At 40.0% G+C, this 22851-nt stretch overlaps 1 protein-coding gene across 1 annotated transcript in view; it reads right to left on the bottom strand.

Moving 5' to 3' along the window:
* ZFAND3 (zinc finger, AN1-type domain 3) overlaps positions 1-22851 on the bottom strand; it is an 80703-nt gene that overhangs the window by 11923 nt on the left and 45929 nt on the right. Inside the window, exon 5 of the mRNA XM_010072409.1 lies at positions 10043-10213. Coding sequence (XP_010070711.1) covers positions 10043-10213 — 171 coding nt within the window. The remainder of the gene's footprint in view (positions 1-10042; positions 10214-22851) is intronic.

Consider the following 22851-nt stretch of genomic DNA (forward strand, 5'->3'; position numbering starts at 1 on the left):
GTCTCTTCGATTACACATTCTGCTCCATGGAAGTCTTCTATTCCTGTAGCTCTCAAGAGTAATTCTTGTTCTAACCAAAGGGAAATACAGCTCCATTCAGAAGCTCTATTTATACCATAAAGGAAAAAGACCCTTAGAGTGATGTACACTTCCACCCTTCCCCTTTTCTCCAGGTGTGAAGACTTATACAACATTCCCTGCTCCTGCTTGTTCAGAATATGGCAAGACCCCCTGCACACCACTTATGCATATTGGAGCAACGTGCAGCAGCTGGGGAACATTTAACGGCTGTGAACAGCTCTGTAGGTGAACATTTCCATTCCCATATGCATAAAGATACAGTTAAATACACCTATTACTTCAAAAAACTTACTGAAGAAGATACTATACCTTAGTGATTAGAATATCCATAAATACAGTTTTTCAGCTCTTGAAACTTTCCTCCAAGGCCAGAAATACTTAATATCAAAAGCCGCTGCCACAGACTAATGTTCTTTTCAATTTTGTGAGAACCGATGCACACGGATCGTTACGCCATTTCCTCTAAAAGACCCACAGCAACCTAGCAGAGAACTCTGGCACAGAACCAGGTAGTCTCAGGTCCCAGTACGTAACTTTAACATGTTATACCTTCAATAAGGAATTTAAGACCACAGGTGGCATTTTCCTTTAGGTAATAATTTGTTTAGTTAGTTTTTAGGGGAAAAACCCCTCTAGTTCCTGGAAAGAATCCTGACTTTTCAAGGCAAATTTTGACAATTCACTTCAGTATCCTTTTTCTCTTCCCAGTTCTGATGCAGCAATTGGTGTGATGTTTTTTCCCCCACTTCTTCCAATGAAGAATTTAGACTTTCACCAACAAAATCCACTGGGTATCAGTCCTCCCTACCTAAGCCTTACTTCATGGTCAGTCGAGCCAACTGGTAACACTCCTTCAGGCTTTGTCAGATTATTATGGCATGGGTTTGAGCCTCCTGTGTTTACTTCAAATATCAAGCACAAAAGTAAAATCAGTGCTTAGGTGCAAGGCTATTCGCTAAATATATTTGAGGGGGATGCTTTCTAGGCAGTATCCTTCCTTTTCAGAACAGACCGCTGCAGCCTCCTGACAACGAGCAGAAGCTTTCTAAGCGCACCATCCTGGTGAAGCTGTAACCTGTGCCTGGGAGACTCTGGATAAATAAGAACACTGGAAAGAAAGAATTTTGATTAGAAAAGGCAGAGCACTTTAACCTTCAAAAATGTTTCCTTTAACATCTGGCAGGGAGGTGGCTATTATCCTAATTTTTCTGATAAGAAAAAAATGGCTCAAAGACTGAGCAAATGACTTCCCTAAAGGCACTGAGAGGGATGGAATTAGAAATAAGGTAGTCTCAGCTAGATTTTTATGTTCAAGTTCACTAGGCCACATGTCTCTTGTGCACACAAGACAATTAAAAATTGCATCTTCTTTTACTTTATGCATATACTTCTTTCTTCTGTACCCATAGGACAGGTATGTATGAATGTGACACAACAACAAAATGCTTATTTTTTCCTCATACTGTGGCTTCCATGCGAAAACCACCTGAAGGCTATATAGTAAAGGACTTACCACATCAGTAGTGTCAAAATAAAACCCCTTTTTTGTTTTGTTTTTAAAAGGAACATGCTAACTTGTTTTATTTGAGGAGACCTCGAGGCCGTAAGGGACCGAGTGCCCCATTCCAATGACATGCATTGACGGGGACTATAGGCTCGCTATACATTACTGAATCAGAGTCGCCTGTTGCAAAACTTGAGGTAGCACAGTGGAAGAAATCAAAATCAGTACATGCTGTAAGAAACCTACATCAATTGAACAAGCTGTGGGACTAGACTAGAGCCCTTTCAAACTGTATTTCATGATTCCTAATTATACACAAACTATGAACTTAAAAAGCTGTGGACAGCTTTCCTAAAGCCTAGACACTGAAGTGTTTTTCTGGGTCCTATCCTTGGAACCCATGATACACCAATTAGTTGCTTTTAACTGTTTAATTTCTAATTAATTTATTTAATTTTATTTTCAGAATACATTTTACTCAGAGAGACCAACATTAGTTGGTTGCTCCTACTCCCTATCAAATAAATTAGAGTCTCGGGAAACATCTTTGTAAAATAAAACAAAACAAACCAACCCTTTGAGTTTGCATTCAAATATCAATATTTTTCTTTTTTTTTAAATACTTGCAGCAATGTAAGCTAAGATGCCAGGCGTTACTGGAATGGCTGAGGCAAAAGTACTATTCTGGGAGCAACTATCTTAGGAGAACAGTCAACAGAAGACAGCTGAATATGGTACGTCTCAAGGCCGGGCAGGAAGACATGCCAGAATTACAGTATGTAACCAGTAGCTAATAAGATTTCTTTTTTACTTTAATACTTCTTTCTGAACTGGTTGACTCCATCTCCAGAAGCAGTGTGCATATTTAATTTTAATGAATGGAAGTGCATCTGTTACACCAATACATAATCATGTCCTGAAGCCCTTTGGGTTTGTACCAGATAAACCTTCTCCATCTAGAAAGTGAATTTACCAGTGCCATTACAAATTCTTCTCCGCAGGAAAAGCTTCCATGGAAATGGAACGATGATTTAATATTTTACTGAGTGTTAAGAGAAACATTAGTTTCAAGACACACTGGACTACTTTGGACAAAGATGAAGCAGTTGTCTGAGGTTTTTGTTTGTTTGTTTGTTTTCTTTTTGGCTTATACAAGTTTGTTTCTTTCTTCCTGTCCTTTTGAAGATAATTTCTAAATGAACTGAGTAAATCAGATCATTCCACATTTATTCTGGCACAATCCAGACAAGTGCCTCATCTCTCCTGTCTATGAAGGAGCAGCTCTGTTACACAAGTTAAGAATGTGCAGCTGGTTTTCTTCCACCTGTTTGATTAGTGAATGACAGTGAGACCTGCTGCCGCAGTATCCGTAAAAAAGGGACCGTTTCTTCTGTGAGGACACATTTTGTTTCTGATGGCTAACAGAAATACTCAGTGCTTGATTTGAGTCTGTTCTGTTCTTCCTCTTACCCCTCTGCTTAGCAGAAGAGCAAAACAGAAATAAAGCAACAGATGTTTTTAAATAATACAAAGAAAAGAATTCTGCCAGGTTATTACAGATTTATACAGAACTCAATTTAAAATAGGGATGTGGAAAAATAAGTATCGTAACATACCAGAACTCTCTTTTTTTATACTTATTAACTATGCTTATGTGTTTGTCTGTATATATGCACATGCATATATCTACAGAGTATGAGACAAGTTTCTGAAATATTTTAGAAGGTATGTTTGCCAAATATTTAAAAAAGTTTTGCTCCTGTCCCTGCCAAGACTACAGATTTTTACAGCTTGCTTATAATGCTTTCTCATGGTGGTTGGCTCTCCTTTAATTTGCATTTACTCATCAATGTTTCAAAGTCCTATCCACTGTTAATTTTATATATATATAATTTATATATGGAGGATAATTTGGTGCTTCCCAAATTAATATATTTAATTTGGGAAGCACCAGATTATCTTTAGAACACACCAGACTTAAGTCAGGAGGTGGTTTACGATGTAGGATATTTTGTAAGAGATATATATAATGCCAGTTTGTTTTTAACATTGTTCTAGTGCAAGATAAATGTCTTCCCCACGGGTTTATTACCTCATCACCTTAAGGTCAGCTTTGAGATACTTTTTTCAAATGACTGCTCAAATTCGTAACTTTGTTCCCATGAGTAACTTGCCTCATGATCACTGTTCACATACAAAGGAATGTGTTGCACTGAAACCTGTGTAGAAATTAACGTGAAGACTTCACCTGTATTTTTTAGACATACATTTTTTGATGAGCTATGAGCTGTCTTAAATAAGTTCTTTCTCTTATTTTAATAATCAACAAGAATACCTCTGTTTCTGTCAATGATTCCTTTCATCTACTTAATAGGCATTTATAATTGCCTGTCTCACTGCCCCTATTTTTTCTGTTTGTTTTCAATGTAGTTAAACATTCCTTTACATGCTTTTTCCCCCCTCTAGGCAAATAAGATTACTGTAATACTTGGCTTGTTGCTTTACCTCCCTATTTTATAGTCTTTCACAGTTCAGCCTCTCCTTTAGCTTTCTTTCATTTTCCTGCATGAATGAATTTGTCATCCCAGCCAACTGTACCACGCAACATGTGCATCTTGTACTACTGTCACCTCTTTTCTTTATTTTCCATTCCTCCTGTCACCTCCTCTAATCTAAGCAAAGAATGAAGAATCTTAAGTGTTTTTATGCATCAACCTTATGAGAAACAAGCCACAAAGCAGTTGGGTACAAATCGAGTTATCAGCTAGTCAGACACATTGATTTTCTGTGTTGCTGAGCTGGAGCAAGCAGCTTGCTATTAAACTTGTTAGAACTAGAAACCATTTTATCTAGACAATCTTACCCACTTTGATCATATCTTGATGACGCATTTCACCAACTTCTAATAAAAATTTAACATGGCATTTATCCAGTTTGCATTAAAGTCACATTCAGCACCATCTCCGAGACGCCCAGCACACTGTACCCTGCAAAGACTACAATCTGTGTCCTTTAGTGTCCTGAGATGCTTTAGGAGTTGGATCTCACTCATAACGAGCAGTGGACAGTGATCTATGTGGATAAAGCTATATCCACGTGAACTTCCTAACTGATTAGGAAGGACAGTTACGCCCTTGCAGAGGAGCAGCCTGTGGTGTGCCCCAACAGTGTGCTGCGCCCTCATCCACGCACCCAGCACCGCGGCAGCGCTCTGCCTGACCAGCGAGTCAGACTCTCCTTCCCTGACTCGGATCTCACTGCTGTAGAGGCCACTTGGGAACACACATCCCTTCAGATCAAGAAACAGATAAACATCGATACCTGCTAACATCTCACAAATGAAAACTGCAAAACAACACGTTTTGTCTTCACCTGTGCCTGAGGTCAGCAGTTACTGCAGAGTCTCCACCACCAACAGCGGCAAACACCTAACTGTGCGAGTGTCCACGTTCTGGGAAAGTATAACTGGTTAGGATACAACCTAGGCCAGTAAAACACTAACATCTTTCCTGTCCACATAGGCAAGAAATACCGCCAACAACTGTTTGATCAGATTGCACAACGGAGCAGTTACTTCAGCCTGATCAAACTGGAACATTCCAACGTTTTCTGTCCTATTGAGCAGCTGCTCTGGCCAAAGAACACAAAAAACTTGAGATTCCTATCTGAGAGCACACAAACAAATTGGCAACGTCTCTCTCCAGCACTGCTACTGGAAGGTGAAGCTAGGTTTCCTTTCCAGGGCCCCTCATCTCAGCCACCCCGCTGATTGCCAGGCGTTCTGGATGGGTGGAGCCTGACCTACGGACGTGTCCAGCACGAAGTGGCCTGCAAACAGCAAACCATGCAGCACAAAAGCTGCTGAAGAGCTGGGCACACCATACTAATTTTTCTTTAATTGCTGACTAGGACTGGATCTAACATGACAGATCTGAAATTCCTTTACTGACCCTCCATAATATCCTCGCACATCTGATGCAATTCCACCAACATGAAGGACCCCTGCAGGCTTCTGTGTGTTGGCTTTACACAGCAAACAATACCACAACTACTTTTTGCTGTAAAATACTCAGCCTCTGCTATAAAATTAAGCTATGCTTTCTGTGCAAATAGTTTCTATGGCTTAGAAGTTTACAGCTCAGCATCTTTAAAAAATGTACCCAACTTTATTTAGTATTGATATACATCTAATCAAGTAATTAAGACACAGCCCATAAAGTGTAATTTGCAAATAATCTACCTTTTCCTAAAATATCTTTCCAGAACTCTGTGTTAAATAGCTACTTTACTCACAAATTCGCTGCCCCTGGTTTTAAAGCAAGTCTGTGGTAACCACCTGCTTAGCACATCACTGAACCGACAACTTCACTTCCAGATCAAGGACCACAGGCGGTTCATTTCGGACTGCTTACACTTCCAGCAGAAATGCTGCAACTGAATGGAACTTGAAGAATATGATTCCTGTAATTCCTTGATGATATAACTGCCTGCTAAATCTGATATTAAATAAATACATTATTTCAATACAGTTGTCATCCATCCTAAGACACTAAACTATTGAAAAAGCCCAAAACTAAAGAACATCCCTGTCTGGAAAACACGCCTGATGTAACTGTCATCCAGAAGCGTTTCACAGGAAGCTGGTTTTGTTCTAGTAGTGTTGATTTAAAGGTTAGCCAGTCAGAGAGGCACAAAATGAGATTTCATTTTCAAATTTCTCTTTCTCACTGAAGCTTGCAAAGTGCATCAGCAATTAACAATTCCTATCGCTTCTCCCAGTTCGCCGAGTGAAAAGGCTCAGAACTCATCTTACAAATTGCTCTTTTGAAGATCAAAGGGAAACCAAATTTGTCTGTGTGTGCTCTGGATGAGTTTGTAATTTACTGGAACTTTCAGAGGAGGCTTGGCAGCACGCTTTTTTCACAGCCCTAGGGTACAGGATTCAGGGGAGCTCTGTGACTCTTCCCTTCTGAGTTCCTTCTTGGCTTTAATTGGCACCTCATTAGAAATTAATGAAAATGACATCCTCTGTTCTTCCTGCTCCAGGCACAGAACGCTACAAAAAGGCCCATCACAATTCATAACACATTCAATTTATATAGCAATAGCTCTTAAGCATTATTTATGAGATGTGAATCTCTTGTCAGCAGTTAATAGCTTGTACAGAGTGGAAATAGAATGAAAAAAGATCTTGAGAGTATGTGTGTATGTGCATATGAAAATAAATCTTTCTACATCTGAAAGATGTTGTGTTTGAATTTGAAGAACCCTTACTGGAACTCCCTTCTCAGCAGTGAATTGTTTTTCTTCATGGCAAAGCCCTGCAGCACTGTCAAATCTGTCTAAAATTCCACGTAGTGGCAAGGGAATGAGCTCAGCAGCATCGCCTCTCTCTCGACAGGTCTTACAGGAGACAGTGGAGCCAATACAGCGGTCTCGCAAAGATCTCCGAATGTGGTGTAAAGAAACAGCCCACTCTCTCTGTCCCCTTCTAAAAAGGTTGTGCCCCACTGGACAAGTCCCAGTTACGCTGGATTAATATCTACAGGTATGTCTTTATTAAAGCATTGTCCAGAATGTACAGATTTTTCTTTCAACCATGTTTCACTAAAAATCGCACTGGAAGACTCATCAGGACACATCAGCAAAAAAGGGAGATGATTTCCAGTGCTTTTAATATTAGGACAAGATGTGTAAAATGGCAAACAGTAAAACTGCTGTTGTGTGGAGTCTTCAAGAGTTAATCTGGATTCTAACAACAGTGTTTCAGACACAGCTTTAAACAACATTATATTTATGTGGTTAATCCTTTTTCCTTACATCCAAGCAAACACATGCATTTCCTTCTAAAGCTCGTGCCTGCCTTTTTATCGGTTCTGACTACCAGAATTTCTTCTAATGTGTAAAGTGGAAGGTTTTTCCATGTTTTTGCCCATTGCTTCAGTTAAGGATTGAGATGCCAAGAATATAATAGCAGTGGTCCCAAGTCCAGTTCAATGTTCTACCTTGACCATTACTTTTGAGGAATATCCGTGCTTATTTTACACCAGTTGGTCATATTTCCAACACTTCCAGTTAATACCTTTGCTTCACATTATCACAGAAAGGATAACCTGATTACATATAGATTTAGAAAACATTTTAAATGAATGAGATTTTTAACATATTTATTCTATCCCATTTCCCGTCACCGCCTCCCCAGGGTTTTTGATCTGGCTTGGCATCCGTGACCTAACCAACCTGATTTTCCAGATAGCAGGGCAACGTTAGTGAGAACGGTTCTAAGGCAGCTGCTTGAAAAAGGAGAAAAGCTACATCCTGATGCGTCCTGGTAAAGCAGTTCAAGCGATGGGAACCTGTGTTGCTCAGTGGTATGATTTTGTTTGCTTCTTATTAATATCACTATCAGAAATAAGCAGCGCAGCGTACGCCTAGTTTCATATCACATGAGAGCGTTTCATTATAGATAACACATGTTCCGAATATAGTATTAATGACACATTAGAGATGCACAGATAAACCAAAGGTCTCCGGCCTTCTCAGCTCTGTTGTGAACAAGGGAATAGACTCCCGATTCCCACTTCTCTCATTAATATGTGGAATATAAATGGTTATTATATGTCCTTTAAACTATATAGGATGTAATATGTAATGTAGAAGTGCAAATTTTCATTTCCTCACTTATTGCTGGGGAACTCAATTTTTAGTTTTATATCATGTCTACTCAATGTTAAATTATGGAACTACTTCAAGAAAACTTGAGAGGAACCCACTAGATTTATCTGTCATCCAGTTTACAAAAAAAGGCAGGTCTTATTTTATGATTTTAAAACATTACTGATCAATGGAAGGACTCTTAATTTAAAAGCTGTTTTCAACTTCAACTTACATAGCTCCAATTTTGCAGTATGGAGAGAAGATTAATGATATAACATAATCACTAAGTCATATTTTCTCCAATTCTCCCCAAACTTTAAAACTCTCTTGCTCCCAACATTAGGGAGGATTCTTCTCTTTCAGTCAGGTACCTGTGAGCAGCCTCAGGCATTTGATACGTGACAGCAGCAGCCCAAGAGCAGAAAATCCTGCCTCCACCATGCTGAGCAGAAAGAGCCGCACCAAACTGTGTCATTCATAGAGCTGGATTTCTTTGGTTTGATAAAAATCCTACTGGATACTTCAAAGAATCCAGGCACACGATATCCGTAACAAGAATTTCAACCTTACAGCTTTTGATTTCATGTTTGGTGGCTGCACAGAGAACGTATGTTAGTTCTGTGGCAGTGCTCCAGTGTCTGAAACACAGGCTGTCTCCTGTCCACAAGAGCACAACACAACGGTAATCTCTAAAGGCTGAAGAGAGGCAGAACGAAGGATAACATGGAATCTTTGCAGATTTCTATCACTTCTCTTCACTTGATATTTGGTATTCAATACAGAATTAATTAACTGGGTCTTTGTAATTAGCTTAGCCAATCCTTTCTCTTCCCACTGCTGCTCAGAAGGACATGCCTTCTATCCAGAAAATATTTTAGTATCATATTCTGCATTTCACAAGTGCAATGTGAATTGCACCTATTGTCTACACAAATCCTTTGTGAATTATTCCCTTGCTGAGACACCATAAAGGAACGAAAGACACTTGTCCAAATGTATCAGTACGAGCATGGGCAGAGAGCACAAGTGTAAGCTTTCAATACATGATTATATGAACAAATTATTAGCAGGTAAAACTACCATGTGCATTATCGCTGGGTCTGATGAGCACATTTAAACCAGTTATGGACACAATTGTTCCATGAAGGAGAGAGCATCTCCTCGGGAATCTAGTCACATTAATTATTATTTCAGAAAAGATTATTTGCATGTAATATGAAACCCCAAGTTAGCTGTTTGCATGAGATTATCATCCTCAGTTCAATTAGCTGAACAGTGTCACCAACTTCAGAAAAGCCAGGCAGGATGATTTTAAGTGTATGGTGAACAAGTTTCCCCCCCAACAGCTAACTGTGAGAATGAAAACATTTTCAGTTAGAGGTTTTTCTGGTTTTATCTTTTTAAAAATCAAGTAATTACAAAAAGCAGAATGTAGATGCTGACCTATGTTCTTTTAAGCTCTGTAAAAACCTTGTCCTCTTTGCATATTTACTGATGTGCTTTGTGTTTCTTCTCCTGTCAAGTGGGTATGATGCTCTCCCGCCTTACAGGAACTTTTGAAGCTGAATTCATTAACATCTGAGATCTCCTGAGACCAGGCAGTACATCAAGGCCAGAGTTTTAAAGGGGAAATTAGACAGGAACTAATTACAACTTTTTACTGCCAGTGGAAGCTATAGCTTCTGTTTAAGGTATCTTTGAAAGATACAAAATGCAAGTGTTCTCTGTGTTTCCACCTTTGATATGGATCTGAGCCCAGCTGCACGAGAAAGCCGGATGCTACTGACAAGCGGTACTCACCACAGCGACATGATCCCAGTTCCTGCTGTACTAGCTCCAGTTTTGTTTGGCACTGGAAGCATCGGCGTCTACTCTTCTGTTTGGATCGACTGGTTTCTTCAGGCCTGTCATTACTGTCATCCAGTAGCCGTGGTCGTTTCACAGGAGAAGCGTCACTCTCCGACTGTGAATCTGTTGTATTCACAACAAATATTTTAGGAAAAATATTAGAACTTCCTTGCTGAGGCATCCCTTTGGGCAGATTGAAGGTCTATTGCTTTCAGCTGGGGTCACCACCAAGCAGCGTGCTACTTCCCATTCTATTGCATACACACATTTTCTTAACAATCAAAATGAGTATCAAATAAAGAACAAATTATCCTTTGTTCCCTAGAAGAAACCCTCCTGCTGGCAGCACTGAATAGAAAATGAGCTGATTAGCTTCCTCGCAGCCATGCCTGGGTCATAGACGGATACACGTACACACCATCCTACACAACTGCAGCCTTCATCTGTCATCTCCTTTAGTTTCTCCTCTGCACCTCCTTCATTCTTGCTCCACGAACTGAAGGAGGCTGCTGATAAAAAACAACTGAATGTGAGTTCGGCTTATTTCCTCCTTGGGCAGAAGGCAGATTTTTAAGGCACGGCATGTAAACTAGATCTCATAGGAGTGAAGGCTGCACATGAAAGCACCATACTGCGCTTCCCTCTCTTTCCACACGGATAACAATTTAAATGTAAACGAGTGTACACCAACAATACAAACCCAAAGAAAATAAGCCCAACCTGTACGTGCATGCTATAAATTCAAAGTGCTCAGCTGTTTTTAAAGAATTAGTCAGAATACTATTTGCATTAACAAAATTATACATTTCAGCGTATAAGAAAATAGCGTGGGGCTCTACAGTAGCCCATGAAATGCACATAACCAACTGGAACACGGGATGCCCAAGCCTTATTTTCGTGGCATGTCAGAAGCAGAGGATTTCAGCAGATCTGCTGCTCTGCAATCTGAGTCAGGTCAGGCTAGAAAAGACATTTTCCATTCCCAAACCTGTGCACAGCAGAAACAGTTCTGTATTTATTTCTAATAGATGCTGCAAATAAATTTAAACCAACCTGTACTAAAAACTCAATTGTTTGTAGCAGTGCAAGAAGACCAGCTGCTGAAAGCCATTACTGCAATCAGCATTCTAGTGCAAGATGGTGATCAAGAAAAAAAAAAAAAGAGCATTAGTTCAGTTAAATTCGTTTTGAAAGGCCATTAATCCAACAAACAACAAGATAACTACACCTTTTTGGCAGGACAGTAGCCTATGAGACATGTTTTTACCTTTGTGTGTGTCCTGTGCTTACGGCAAATGTCTGCTTTGTGCTAGCTGTACGGAATGAGCCAGGAAAAGATAACTGCCCTGGCTAAAACACCGGCCATATCCTTGGTATTTCCATGAGCTTCTCTGATCCACTGCTTATGAATACCATGACTTCCCTTGACCAAATACTGAATGAAGTCAGACCAGGAATACCTGCCAGCCTTTCCCTCCAGGTGTGCTCCATCAGCTTTCCCTGGCTCCTCTCATGCAGTATAAATTATCCCACTCTTCTTCCCTGTGTTTCAGACCTTGCCTCACAGTGCTTCGCCAGTTGTTGGACTCCAATATTACAGCCATTACAAATATACAACTTACTTCACTTGGATCTGCTTTATTTCTGTCATATTGCTCTTGAGATACGCTGAAAATGTGCCTGGCTTTTCAATAAGAACAATGCCCCGCATCTCACATTTAACAGAACAGTGAGCTGCTTTCTGCACACTACACAGGTGATAAGTTTTTATTGAGCTGCAATAATTTTATCTGATGGATGCCTCAATGCAGCCTTCTTTTTGATCAGTGTCATAGATTACAGCTTATACCTCACAAAATACATCTATTAAGCCTAAACTGACATTCAGGGTGTAACATACTCCATCTCTGCGTGCCTGGATGTGCAGGAGCCTTGGCAAGGAAAAGAAAAGAGTGGATAATGAATTAATAGAGTTATGGAACAACTAGTCCTGTCTTCAATTAAATCTCTGCAGAAGATGATCCAACAGAAAGATCCCCTGAACAGACTGCAGAGATCCCGACTCGTGCCCCGAGGCAACAGTTCCCAGAGTGCCTGGAAGAGCAGGCTGGCCTCGAACGCAGTAGGGTGCAGCTCGTGCGCTGTGACCTGGCTGACTCAGGGTTCAATAGAATTCTGTTCAGCCCACCTTGTTCCCGAAGAGGGAAAATACACGATTTGTAGTTTATTCATTACTCAGAGAAGCAGATATGCTGCTATTTTGAAAGAGCTCCCTCCCACACATCTTCGCTTCTGGAAACATAAGCCACCCTGGTACTTCTGAGAAGCACATTTGGCATTCTGAATTAAGCCGATGGAAACCATAGTGGTCTGCTTATAATAAACTCCAAATGAGGGATTCATGTGTATGAGTCAACCAGTGTCTAATCCGTTAATGAAGCCATGTGCCTTAATGAGAAAAATAGCTACTCCCAGCCAGGCTAGTCCTCCTATAGTGAAAATATTTGATTATACATTTCCTGTTAATTGGTGATGACTAACTGAATATTAACATAAGATGGGTAATATGATTGAAATTAAAATGTAGATATCTAATTTTGTAAAATGATATCTTTTTTGCCATAAACAGTGTTAACATCGAGGTAAACTCAGCCTGACTCTCAGGGACAGTATCTGATCACTGACTGCACGGCACCTTGAACACGGGGGGACAGGCTAACCCTCATTGCAAAAGGGAGCGACAGCACACTGCTTACGTCTTCTTACGGGCAAGTACAAGGAGCGAGGAGAAAGCACGGATAAGAAATCAGAACTTTTAGATTTCTTCCAGATCACGTTGCCTTCCACAATATTGACACGAGCAATACAGGACACAAAATAAATATTCCAGCACAGCTTTACTACCTCGATTGCTGAAACAAATACCCTACGGAACAGGGGGAAGAGCTACAGCTAGAGTCAAGGGTAAACTCTCAGTGTGAACTATTAAACAATCAAAAATGGCTACAGAGACTAGGATTCTTCCAGCCAGTAGATGATTTGTGCAACAAGAATTACTTCTTGCTTTGCTTTTAAGAAACATTTTCCACACTCAACTTGCATTATAGCGTTATACCTAAACCAACTAATTCTCAGTCTGAGACAGGAAAGAAAAAAGAACACTTTCTTTTACCTGCACATGTGAAAATTATACAACTTTTATGTAAAAAATGAAGGAAAACAACAGTAGAGATGAGACATCCCCAAAATTTCACAAAGAAATTGTTCAGCAGAGTAGCTGCCATTGACACTCTCCCATCGTAATTTTAACTTGGAGTTGAGAAACAAGGATTCTTCTAATCCGTACCCAATGATGAAGATTCTTCTAATTGTGGTGACTCTATCAAAGTCCCATTTGACACGAGAGAACAAAGCAGTTCAGCTGAGCAAGATGGAAACTGGAGGCTTGACTGGAAACAATAAGCAGAGGAGTATTTTGAAAAATTCTGTTATGTCTTGGACAGAAACTCACACTTGTTCCTTACTGTCACTGTTCTCTTCATTACTCATGCTCTCCTCTCAAAATTTCCCAAGTAAATGGCGTTGGAACTGTCAGAGCTGAAACCCCCTCTCTGGAGGAGTTTGCAGCTGCATGCGCATGGCTTCACTAACAATCACGATGGCTCTGTCATGGCATTTTGGGGAGAGGGTGGGAAGCTCTAAGCCCAGCAGAGACACGGACTGAGAAAATGTAACTGGGAAGGAGGAAGGAAGGAAGAGATGGGAGCGTCATAAGGGAGAGAGGAGCCCTCTTCTGCTGCTGCTTGCTTCAAGAGTGAGATGGATCTGTTTAATCTCAGGTTTGATGGCAGCTTTTGAGGCACTCAGGTTTTTTTTTTTTCCTTTTCATAAAGAACCCATCACACTGACAGACCAACATTTATGCTCTCAGCTGCCTGTGCCAACTCCAGTAAGAGCAATAATTAATGAACCCTCAAGCATCACTGCCATCTCCTCTGAAACTATTTTAAGAGGAGCTTGAGCTGTTAAAACCTCTGTCACAGAGATCACAGACAATAACTACATAACAGGGACTAACTAAAGTTTGAGCAATATTTTGTTGCTAGTTTCTACGGTTTGTGGTTTTGTTTTTTTTTGTTTTTTTTTTTTTTGAAGGGAACTTCATTATTCCATTTTTGGATGAGGGATTACTTAATTCCCTGGCATGTTGACTATGCATTAGAAATTTCATCTAGAGGAAACTGCCTCTTTACAAATCTTTCCTATCACATTTACCAGAATCATCTTTTAAAATCATCTCCTCTACTTCAAATGAACCTAAAATTAACACACTTGTTCCAAAATCCATTTGCTTGTTGACTATTAATGAAGAGACAGAAATTCAAGATTAACATCTTACGAGCAGAGTTTGACAACTGTGAGCACCTCAGCTGCTCCCTCTTGCTGTTTAATGTTGAAACTCTGATGTTGACATCAAGATGAACATCTCATCCAAACCTCACGCAATCAAGACTGCAGGTATCTCAAAAAATCTTACATAACCCTTTGGTACCATCTAACCACGCCATCTCTTTTCCAGTGTGATCACAGCACCCTTAGCATCACCATTGCACTGATCCCGTTTTTCCCTGACATAGAGTTTAAAAGCAAATTCACTAAAACTCATTGTCCCTACACAGGACACCGCATAGGAATAGTCCCTATAGAACTCAAATCCCGTCAGCTGCTTCTCTGCCTCAGGAGGCTCCCTGGGAAATCACTCTGAAGACGATAAATAACCCCCAGAAGCTGCATTACAGAAGTTAGTATTTCTCATCAATTACCAAAACCAACCAACAGTATTTTTTTCCAGCTCTAATAAGTAAAAACAACCAGCCAAATAACAACAAAAAACCCCAACAACTTTTAGCCTACCTGTTTGAGATACATAATGGAAGGAGCTGCTGCAAGACATTCCAAATGCGGAACGCCACTGCTGTGCTTCAGACCCTGCCAGAAAAAATCACCTTCCCCCTTTGCAACAGCGATGAAGAAAAAGGCTTCCATTACAGCCAGTGACTTAGTGGGTTTTTTGAGATTTTTTTTTTTTATGAGATTCCAGGAAAACCCAAAAATGTGGGAGCACAACCATACATAACCATACAATTGTAGTAACATCCCACTTACACACAAGAAAACACTTTTTTACTGTCCAGGAGACCTGACGCTGGCACAGGTTGCCCAGGGAGGTTGGAAATCTCAAAACGTGACCGGACATGGCCCCAGCCTGCTCTGGGTGACCCTGCTCTGAGCAAGGAGGTTGGACCAGATGGTCTCCAGGGGTCCGCTCCACCCTCAGCCATTCTGTAATTCTGAGATACACAGATGGGGGGGAAAAAAAAAATAAAATATATATATATATACACACACCAATTCCTTCCTATATCTCACATTTTTTGTTTTCCTCTAACCATGTATTGTTGATATTATCATCCATCAAAAAGGAAGCATACTGTAGTGCGGTTTAACTTAATGAGCCTATTAACTACCATCTCTAATGAAACGGAAGAGACTAATCTAGTGCCAGTAACCCAGATGAATTAAAAGCAAGTTGAAAATTGTATGACAAATAGTGAACCACATAGGGTACTGCATGCATTTGAGCTAAGTTATAATTAGAAAAAGCATGAAAATGCTTATTATCCTTTCTTGTCAATACATTTTATAATTGCTAAATTAAGTGAAAAGCTAATTAGGCTTCATCTCATATTTACGCTTCCGTACTACATCTGTTTTGGAGTTAAATTCTTGCATCCCTCCCCCTACACTCTCTGACGTCCGCATGTCTCTAGTTAATAGCAATGTTCATTTATTTCTTCAATATTTTTGTTTATACATCCAACTGATTCAAACAAGTGCATGTTTAAATGTATTCAGGCACCTGCACTGTACAGTTCCTTTGATAGGTTAACTTAGGGCATCCCAATTAGCCGAAAAGTCTTCTAAGGCAACGGCCACCCCTCTTGCTGCCGGCTGGAAGAAGGACCTTGTTTATTTACAAGCCCAGGCAACTGGGGTTCCTTTCCTGAACCCCACCAACGGAACAAGTCTGCAAACCTCCAGAGCCCACACAACAGCTGAGTTTGTGAAGAGCACAGTTGGACAGTCCTGCTGAGCACTCAGCCTGCTGCTCGCCCTCCATCTCTTGCTACAAGAGTAAACAGCTGAAGAACGCATTTAAAACGAGCTGGAACAGCAAAATCATACCCAGATAGCGACCGCGAGTGTGTGCGGGTGTGAGACTGAGCTCCTGTTGTCTTCACTACTAGGGGCAATTTACGCCGTCTAAGAGCTTGATGCTATTCTAAGGATCTTAAGGGAAGCTGTTTGTTTTTTTTTTTTCTTGATAGCTGACAAACAGCATCTCAAGCCCCTCATATATTCAGACTCTTATAAAGAATGAACCTTGAAAAGGCCAGAAGAGAGAAAGGGCCATAACACTCTACGTGTCAATTTGAACTTGGTTTCTCATTATTAAATTAGGTATTTTAGCAGCATAGGCTTATGGTTGGGAGAGGGATAACGGCAGATTTTGGTGACAGTTAAAGGTGGAGAACAAATGATATCCTAAGTGGCCTAACTAATCACAGCAGGATGATTAAGTGACGGAATAATGCCCAAATACAGATCGCTAAATGGAAGAACAGAAACACAAGAACAGGAATATACATGATGAAAAAGTTATGAAGGCAAATCATGAACATCCTGACCATTCCACTGCACCTGGAGACTACTTTCTAGTATTCAAATATGTATATTTACATATATGAATATGTATGTGCAGACACAAATATGCTTACACTGGTTCTGATAAAATGGGAAATTCAAAAGCATTCAAGCAATAGTGTGCTGCTTTTTTTTGCTGACTTTAATGAGAGCCCTCTCATGCTTTGTGAAATTCTCTACTATTGGATTAACAAGAATAGATAACGCTATAAATATTGCATATTTGCTAGTCAGCTCAAGAGTTCATAAATAAGCAGTGCTGCTCTGCTTCAAAATCCTCGCAGTATACTCCAGCTTTGTCCTCATCAATCAGGTGGTATAACAATATTCAGGAAGGTAATTCTTCAAACTAATAGCCTAAAACCAGTTCTATATAGAAACTACTTGCTCTGTTATTTTTCATTCATACCCTGAGTTCTTAGTACACCCTTCCCCCCATGGGTGTAATGAGGGTTTTCCAAGGCTAGACACAGATTCAGAAGAGGAACTGTAAAGAACTCTCGCCTGCTAGCAGTGAAAAAAAATACATATTTGCAATATTTATCTTTCAAAAAAACTTATTTGTCATTAACTGTAGAAGCTCAGTGATGCCACTAGCAACAGAAATCTTGCAAAGCGAGACTGGAATTCCAAGGACTGTAACTGATTAATGTGAAGGAAAAAAAACCTTTCTGGAAAAAAAAAACCAAAATCATTCTGAAATGCAGAGCTAACCTACCTATCTTCAAAAACCACTTGGTTTTGATTCAGTTGTTTTAAATGAACCTTAAAGATCAGTTTCTATTTTCACTGTGTTACTTTTTCTAGCAAGGGAAAAAAATTACTGGCCCTGGCACAGAAGACAATTTCTGTACACCGACTGTGGTCCACAACACATCAGAAGTCAGGTGCGTTTACCAGGCGGTTCTTACTGCTGTGAAAGGAGACATTTGGGCAGCATCTACACTAAGCTGAACCGAAGACCAGATCTACACAAAGGGAGAGGTAGAACAGATCAATGAAACTCTGAGGATGCAACTGTACATGCACCGATCCTGAAGGCTCGGAAAATTAACCATGGCACAAAACCCCCACCAAAAAACAAAATCAGGGTTGTTTCATTTTACTCAAAATATACATAAAGAATACAGTACTTACTTTTCTGTTTCAACATATCCGAGTACAAATCCTTTGTCAAAATTCTGTATGACTAAGACAAAGATGTGCTCATACGTGAATTTTAAAAGCTAATGATCTTAGAATCATACAATTTCATATTTGGCAAGAATTTCACCAACCAGACTGAAAATAACCTATCAGACCATAGAGAAAAAGTGGCGAGAAAGTAATAGGGGCAGCAGCACGCATTTTTTCAGGACAGGAGAGTGTCTTGTTTACCAAAGCACACTTCACTTATCCTGCTCATGGCCACCGAGAACCCTACTGCAAGGAACATTCTCCTGGGCCAACTAGAGGGGAAAAATCTCTTCCCTTGATCTGTCAGCTATTCTCTTGTCTAATCCAGAGACAGTGTTTGCTGTTTTCCTATCATCTGGTACTACCCTTTAATTTGACATTCAAAATAGTTTTCCTACTGGCTTACAATTCAACGTGAACTCCTCTCAAGAGATCATCCTGTCCTCTTGATTTAAGCACATTTTCCTCAAAGTCGTTCTACTTCAAATGTGGTCTTTTTCATAATGGAATTCAGGATATGGAAATGAAAACAGATGAAAAATTTGACTCAAGAGCAGCAAAAAGAGATAAAGACAAATGAAAGCTGAGGAATGGACTTACAAGTAATCAAAAGAAGTCTTAAACAGGTTATTTGGTGAAGTAAGAAGGAGAAAGGAAGGTTTAAGGGCATATCTGAACAGCACAAAGGATAAAAGATTAATTTGGGTGATTTAAGAGGATAAATAAAGGCAGGAGGAGTAACAGTTTTAAGTACCTGGAAGACATTCTCTATTAGGATGCTGGACTTGAAAACTTAGACTGAATGACCTGACAACATGGTACTAACCTCGGATAACTGGAAGTATTCCGGGGTACAGAGAGGTGTGCGTCTCAGCACCTGCCGGGAGGTTACACAAGCCAGGAGACCCTTATTCCCCACCCACATTTCCATTCCGATTACTATTTTTTAATTCTATTGCCCTGGATTTTTCTTCCTTCTCGCAAGAGAGGAAAAGCCTGTTTCTCATAAGAAATGCACCCCCGTGTAGCCAAAAATCTGCTTAAACTGGTACAGTTTCTGTGTCAGTTACAGCGTCTGCCACTCACACCAACACACACCACATCCCACCCTCTGCACAAGGCAGCTAACGACAAAGATACACCGGGAAACCCCCGAGCGGGAAAGCAGCAATCCTCCTTTTTGTCCCTCTGGCCACTTCAGCTACCTACCGTCCTCAATTTACCAACGATGCAAAGGAAAGGAACACGCGGGAATCAGTCCATGTGAAAGTTAATTTCAAAGAAATACCGACTCTGAAAAGGATGAGTTTCCATTCATCTCAGTTTAGTGTGCTTTAACACAGGCAGATGTAAGGATTCCTGTCCTAATACCATGAGATAATAGAAGATTCATCTATTTATTTTCTCCTGGCTGTACTGAATAGACAAGGAGTCACTGTTTCGTTCTCAGCTGTCATGCTGCTGCACACCTTTTCACTCCTGAATGTTGTATTTTCTCCACTAGTCAGAAAAAAATTCTCTTCAGAAGTAAACAGCAGGAGTGACTAATGTATGAACCATGAAGATGCTTGCAAAACTTCTCTTTAGATTAAAGCAAGTACAGGCTAAATTTCAAGGCTTTTTTTTTCACTATGGTTTGGTAAAGAGATGATTCAGAAGTCTAGCACAGAAATGTGCTAGACCGTGATAGATAAAAGATCAAGAAAGACTTTTTTGTGAATATTACCAATTACTGTGTGCTAACAAGCTCTAAAAAACCTTCCCAGGAACAGCTGAAGTTTTTATAACTCAGAGGCAAGGATCATCACAGCTATAACTGACTTGTAACAAACTTTTTCAGATTCTGATCCCAAACCCATCTTTTTGGATTCTCCAACCACACTGGTTATAACACATCTAGTCTAAAATGCACGGGATGCATGCAGTGTAAAAGATAGTTCTGGTGACCACATTCACTCTTTTTAATGAGCGAGGGCGATTTTGTAAAGCTGAACAAGGGGACAGTGACAATAAATCCTACATTTGTTTACAGATATGACTGCTATGATCTTTACCATCAGGAGGATTTTAATTTACAATAATCATAGCACTTTGAGATAGCTCTTAGATAACTGGTACTGGCAACTAATGCAAAGTCTACGTGCAAAAAACCAAACTTGAGGATGTGTTCAAGCTCCTTTGAGCAGGAGAGGAAACCAATCGGTCCATCCAGACAGATCCAGAAGCACAGAACGGATAACACAACACATCACAGAAAGAGTCAATGAGATGAGATAGGAAAAACCTATCAACGTACATCATCTGATCATGGTACAGTGTCATCTCCCAGCCTCTATTAGCTCTTGCAGCATCAGTGCAAGTCCCAGACACTTCATCCTGTTTATAATTGCTGATGAGCAGTAATAACGCCTCCGTGCCTCAGCTCCTGTCCGTTCCACTCCAGCGCCCACCTATTAGGTTATAACTTTTATTTACAGCCATGCTTGATGTGCTGTTCTATTACTTCAGCTAGAAACTGAGCAGGGGAAAAAAAAAAAAAAAAAAAAAGGAAAAAAGAGCATCCCTAATGGGCCCTATTATTGCCAGGGCTGGGTGATTTATTACGCTGCTCGAAGGCTGTTCTATCATCACTCTCCTGTTGGTGAAGAGAGCTCCAAGAAGGTTGGATTTCTAACACAACGCCCTTCAGAAGTCAAACACTAAAGAACACCTTAAAGGTCCCTTAGAACACCAATGAAAAACATACCTCAAAGTTGTTTTAATGTTATAAACCCCCTTCAATAATCTTTCATATAATTTTTTGCACAGGAGCTTAACACTTCAGAGCAATTAAAAAAAATAAAATCTAATTAGTGGCGTACCAGGTCTTTTTGTCCTTCCTCAACACATAAAGCCTGATAAAAAATAATCATACAGAATTAATGATTTCTTGATTTTGGCTCTGGCTGAAAATTAGTGTACTTCTGTTTCCACAGCCTGCCCTTTCTGTAACTGCTGAAAGTCTTTCCTCTCGATTGTACAGCTTCAGCCTCAAAGCATTTAGATTTCTGGCACTGCTACGATCAAGCATATGCCTTAGTACAAGAACATCAATGAACCTGAAACTTCAAAAAGGACCATACACCCGCTTAACTGCTTTGCCCAAGCAGGAGAAGAATTAATTGCATCTTCTAGACACAAATTTTCAACAAGAAAAAGCAGAAAGCAACGAGACAGATACCGTAATCCCACCCGATATAAATACCACCACACCCATCTAGGACAGATACCCTCCTAAAATGTAAGCTACCTCGATATTACTATAGAAAATATTAAAGATGCACGCTTCTCATGAACTGCTACTGAGAAATAAAGTACTTCAAACCTCACCGACTTTATGGATACGATGTATGAATTGACTGTATCGCTGCTGCATTCTGTCTGCCTGCTTCTACTCCCTTCTCTACGGCACAATTAAAAATTAACTGAGTGCACTCACAGTTCCACCCAGTTTCTTCCAGGTTTCTTTAAGCTGCGTGAAAATGTTTCAAAAACTGCCTATTTAGACTTGGGTATTAAATCATCATTAAAGTTGTACAGCAGAAACAGAGGAGTAATACGCTGCTTAGTACTGCGCTGTCACAACTCGGGCACTCAGTATAAATGGGATCCGGATGCCCCGTGGGCTGGAGCGAGCCTCACACTATCTGCCATCAATCCTAACGTCACCTAACCATTCCGAAACAAATCAGAACACATAAGAAACTACACACTAGGCCACACAGTCTCATCTTTTTTCCTACAAAATCTTCAGACTGCTGGCTCTCAAACACCTTTGAGGCATCATCTCAACTAGCGACAGCAAGGCTTTATTAACTCTTTTCATTCTAATCCTTGTCCTACGGGCACGCTTTGGAACACAAGTTCTTTTTACCATAGCGCTGATTCTGGCAAACAGGAGGAGGAAAAGACCTGTTATTTGGTGTCATAATACATTTTTTTATCTGAACAGCTCCTCCAGCATGCAAGATGACAAGCGTGTGAGGCAAAAGCTCTTTTTTTTTTTTTTTTTTTTTTGTAAGAGAACTCTTCCTGTGTCTTGGCAGATTTATTATTTTCATCTTTCTTCAATGGTTACATTAACACTAATAAAATATGAAAGGTTTACATCTTCCTTAATATCGTCCTGAAGGGAACCTGCATACAAGATAAGTAGGTCAAATTTCTGTTTTTATGTCTCAAATGCTGATATATGGCAAAAAAAAAAGGGAAAGACTATGCTTGAAGGGGCGAAAAAAATTACACAGATGAATTCCACTAAAACATTCTTCTTTCCAAGTTCTTCCAAGCAGAAGAAAAGTAGAATACTTACAGAAAAGAGGCTTATAGGCAATGTGTAGCATTGACAAATATTGCATGTATCACTTAAATAGCTTCCTAGGAAGAGACACTAAGCTGAAGTGAAGGTAGTGTGAAATATTCACCTACACGTTCTGCTGCTTATGCCTGAAGGCATCATACCATTTCTGGGTAATATTTTGTAGCCAAGGTTTTCTTTCTTGTCAATTCCCATATTTATCTGGATTCCCAAATGCAGACTCTGAACACATGGTAATTTATTTTAAAAACAAAAGTTTGGTGAAAATTCAGGCGCTGGAGAAGGAAACGGTAACTCCCGGTACGAGGTTTATTAGTGTAAGGGGCTACAAACAAAATATGCAGATCACTGGGCAAATAATGTAAAAACACTGGGGGAAATGGAGGTAATATAAAATCATTAGGTTTAGTTGACTGAAGATGAAACTTGTAGCATCAAATTAAGATCTCCTTATTTTCCTGCT

The sequence above is a fragment of the Pterocles gutturalis genome, unplaced genomic scaffold (assembly GCF_000699245.1).
Source record: "Pterocles gutturalis isolate BGI_N339 unplaced genomic scaffold, ASM69924v1 scaffold7312, whole genome shotgun sequence".
In the NCBI taxonomy this organism is placed as follows: domain Eukaryota; kingdom Metazoa; phylum Chordata; class Aves; order Pterocliformes; family Pteroclidae; genus Pterocles; species Pterocles gutturalis.